General features: G+C 38.8%; 1 protein-coding gene across 1 annotated transcript; it reads left to right on the top strand.

Moving 5' to 3' along the window:
* Positions 1-650: 650 nt before the first annotated feature.
* On the top strand, positions 651-2,591 carry LOC126631246 (uncharacterized). The gene is made up of 3 exons (XM_050301419.1): positions 651-1,309; positions 1,455-1,569; positions 1,749-2,591. Exons 1-3 carry the CDS (start codon positions 806-808, stop codon positions 2,291-2,293), a joined length of 1,164 nt encoding a protein of 387 aa, XP_050157376.1. The 5' UTR covers positions 651-805; the 3' UTR covers positions 2,294-2,591.
* Positions 2,592-4,022: the final 1,431 nt, after the last annotated feature.

Raw genomic sequence — 4,022 nt, 5'->3', positions numbered from 1 at the left:
GTGCTTTTCGTTAAAGTTCCCTTTATTTTATTGTTTTCGGAAATTGGTCTGAAATATTATTTTTTACATTTCAATTGTTAAAATGATCAATTTCTCATTATGTCGTCAATGTCTGATTTCTATGCCATTTATATTTGGTTCCAATTAATTTAGTAATTGAAAATTTTGATTTTCTAATCATTTTAGTTAATTTTCTATTTCTTTAACGTAAAATGTTCTATCCTAAACTGTTCTAATTTGACGAAAAAGAAAAATTAAGGACTACGAATGCAAAAGTGCAGACACACTGATCTAGGTTAAAAGAACACGTAAGATCTAACTTGCAGCAAGTCAATACCTATAACTTATTGGTCATAACCTCAACCAGTCAATAGATACAGAAAAGGATCATCCATTTCTCCTAATCCATCAAGTTCAGAGATCTAGGCCGTTGAAATTTGATCCAATAGTTACAAACAGAGGTTTACTTTAAAAGTTATGATAAATTTAGTCGTTGAATCAAATTTTAACGGTCTGAATCTTTAAACTTGATGAATTAGAAGGAATAGATCCGGAGATGATCCATTTCCAAAAATACAACCTAGAGATGTTTGAGCTCTCTCTCTCTCTCTCTCTCTCTCTCATGTAATAAATACCAACCCTCCTTCCTTCTGATCTGCTTCTGTCAGTCCCAAAAGCTGACAAATATGATTTGTCCGTCTCAATTAACTTCAATCCAGAACCTCACCACCCTCTCTCATTTGCTGACTTTTCCAGTTTGCACCCAAACTCTATCCCAACCCCTCCCCAATCTTAGAGTTTTCCAATGGCTTCCACCCCCAAGCCGGTAAAACTTGCAGAGCTCCTCCAAGAGCAGCAAGAGCCCTTTGTCCTAGAGGTTTACCTATTTGAAAGGGGTTACATGAGAAAAACCTCGAGTACAAATAGCAGTTCGAGGATTACAAGTAGAACTTCTAGCCAGAAACTCATCAGATCATCCAGTTGGGGTAATCTCAGCTGCCATAAAGTATTGAGATCTGTGTGTAACAAGCTTGTTTCAAGACATAGTGAGACAACAAGCACTAAGGGTTGTGAAAACCTAGAGGGGAAGCCCAATGGTGGCGCCGAGACGCGGAGAAGTCGCCGAGAGAGAGGGGAAACGGATACATTTTCATCTGCCAGCAGTAGGACACAGTATGATTCGTGCTCCGAGGGCGAAAAAGAATCAAAAGAAGAAGCTCCCGCTTCGTTGCGAAATAAGCATGATGCTTCCCCACTTGCTGCAGACGCTACTCAAATTTCGGAATCCTGTAATATGAAAGAGAGAAAGGTAGAAACACCACTTTCCATACAACCCCTTTCATGTTATCGATACATTTTCGACAATATTGATAGTTTGGTAGCGGAAAATCTTCCGATCTCTACAAAAATGTTCATTTGATTTGCTTGCTAACAAAGCCAACAGGATGTTACAGATAGAACGGCTCAACGGACAGTCATCGAAGATTCACCGTAAGCAACAAAACCCCGTTTCAGTACCAGAAGATGAACCTCCCCATGCAAACGCAAGTTCACCTCTTTATAACAACAGTTAGTCCCTCTCTCTCAGTCCGCAGACACGAGTTAGGCCAGTTGGTCAGGATCGTGCACTCAGCTCCTTCACCCATGTTCAAATTTTCCTCCCCGCTAATTAGAGTAGTTTAAAATATCGTCTTAATTACAAGATTTAAGTAATTTTATACTTGTGAATTTCTCTTCTGGCTAAACAGGGTATAAACTGCACACCATGTCTAGAGAGAAGGAAACTTCATGTCCATCCACTTATAGCTTCAACAAGATTACAGAAGACCCAGATTTATCATCTTCTCTCTGGGAACTACTTTTCCACCCGCCATTAGAGAAGCCGAGAGCCTCTGGAATTTCGGAAAAGCTCGAGCCTGTCCGGTCTAGCATCAATCCATCCCCTCATTTCGCAAAATCGAAAAGGGTGTTGCAGCAGAAGAGGCAGCTCCTGTTCGATTGCGTGAGGGAGATGACGGAAAATCACGCAAAGAAATCGAAAGAGCAGCAGCGGCATAACCCCAACGGATTTCTTGGAGCCGAAGAGATTGGGAAGCTGATTTATGAGAAGTTGGGGAGTTGGGGAGGTAAACATGCTGGGCACGAAGCCAACGTCAATGTTTTGTTGGAGTTGGACTTGTTGGGCCCCCGTGAAGAATGGGATGACAGTTACCAAGAGAAAAGAGAAATTGGGTCCGAAATTGGAGACGCCATTTTAGAAGAGATCATCAAAGGCATTGTCTCTGAAGAGTGAAAAATAATTGTATCTGATACCAAAGTTACTCGAGCTAATCGAGTCCTAGACAGAGCAACCTCATCTCATGGAGACTCGCCATCGTGACATCTCAGATCGGCCACATGACGATCCCTTATCGGTCCAGCATGCCATAGACATGTACCGAGAGTGTAAGGAAGTCTTTTTGAGGACTTCCGTTGCGCAGCTGCGTGACTCGTGCTGATGATACAATGTCATGTGTACTCGTGCTTAACCCTGTACATTTTAAGTATCTCCACGTAACATTATAATACAAACACACTACGTTACTATGACATTCCCGTGCCTTGACAGTTCCTCTCCTGCTATTTGATGGATCTTGCAGCCACTCCTGTCTGTCCACATTATATTTGTTGTTTCCCCAACACCAGTAATATTTCTGGTTACCACTAGACGTGGCATTTTGAACCTCACCCGTTAATATTAGTATTTGGATGGATGCTTAACGGGTTGGGTCGCTAACGGGTGAACCCGTTAACTTGTTAAATAACGGGTTACTTTGGGTCAACCTGTTAGCACCTGTCAGTACCCGTTAGTTGAGGATGTTTTAGTAATTTCAGTAAAGTTTTAACAATAACAAATAAACTCTATGCAAAATAATAATAATAATAATAATAATAATAATAATAATAATAATTGTTAATGGATGTTAACGAATGAAAAGGGTGAAACAGGTTGGGTTCGGGTAACCCGTTAACTTAACAGGTCGGATTGAACCCGACTCAAACCCGATAAACCCGACTTGTTTACAAGTCTAGTTACCACAACTCATATAGATTACTACTTGGCTCCTTACAATTAAAGGAGTCACTAGTTCAAACTCGCATTTCATAAACTAACACACGTATATTGAAGTGACATAGAACAACAAAAATAACGTTTATTTGAACCCATATAACCTCTTTCTACACCCAACTTATACTTTAAATATGAAATATCTTTACTATCCTATTGCATAATTACCATTAAGTACAAGATGAAATTAATAATAAAAATAAAATTTATCAATAAACCCACCCAATAATCAAACCCTAACCATCACGTAATCTTTCTCTTACGTTCTTTCCTAGCAAAAATCCTAAGATGCTCTCATAGACCTTTATCATCGTCATCATCAATACCACAACCACCATCCACCAACCCCATCACCACCATCACCATCTCCAACACTACTCATCACTTGCAGGAAACCTGCTTTTACTTCTGCTACTACTGCTGCCAAAAACAAGAAGTAGAAACTGATCAAGAACAACACCTAGTTCTAAATCAATTGTTTTTCTTCAATTTTAACCATCCATTTTATTAAGTAATTAAAGTTCTTTTAATTCTTTAATTAACACGTTTAGATGTTACTCATGTTTAATTAGTAGTCTTGCTATGTAGATGCACTGCAATCATGTGAGAACATGACAATCATTGCACTTCGTTTCATTTTGTTTGCACTATTGAGTGTTTATAATTAGTCCTTTGATCTTTTTATTATTTTATTTTATATATTCTGAAAGAGTTTCCATTTCTCAGTTTATAACTTCCGTGCATGCTTGCTAGCTATTATTCCCAGTACTACAAGTCAGCTTGCAAAATATGCATGCATTTGTTAAACTAACTAGGGTTTGATTAATTTGGTTTGACTCTCATTATCTCATGGCAACTATGTTTAATTAGATTAATGGATTTAATTAACATGGATCTTCATGAGACTGATCCG

This window comes from Malus sylvestris, chromosome 8 (genome assembly GCF_916048215.2).
Source record: "Malus sylvestris chromosome 8, drMalSylv7.2, whole genome shotgun sequence".
Classification (NCBI taxonomy): Eukaryota; Viridiplantae; Streptophyta; class Magnoliopsida; order Rosales; family Rosaceae; genus Malus; species Malus sylvestris.
The sequence above is the reverse complement of the archived record's forward strand: the minus strand, read 5'-3'. Positions and strand labels throughout refer to the sequence as shown.

What these genes read in the sequence shown, in the direction of transcription:
- LOC126631246 (XM_050301419.1), top strand. Translation starts at nt 806, where the DNA reads ATGGCTTCCACCCCCAAGCCGGTAAAACTTGCAGAGCTCCTCCAAGAG. An exon ending in GTAATATGAAAGAGAGAAAG is followed by an intron (nt 1,310 to 1,454) that starts GTAGAAACACCA and finishes AGGATGTTACAG; the next exon opens with ATAGAACGGCTCAACGGACA. An exon ending in TTCACCTCTTTATAACAACA is followed by an intron (nt 1,570 to 1,748) that starts GTTAGTCCCTCT and finishes CTGGCTAAACAG; the next exon opens with GGTATAAACTGCACACCATG.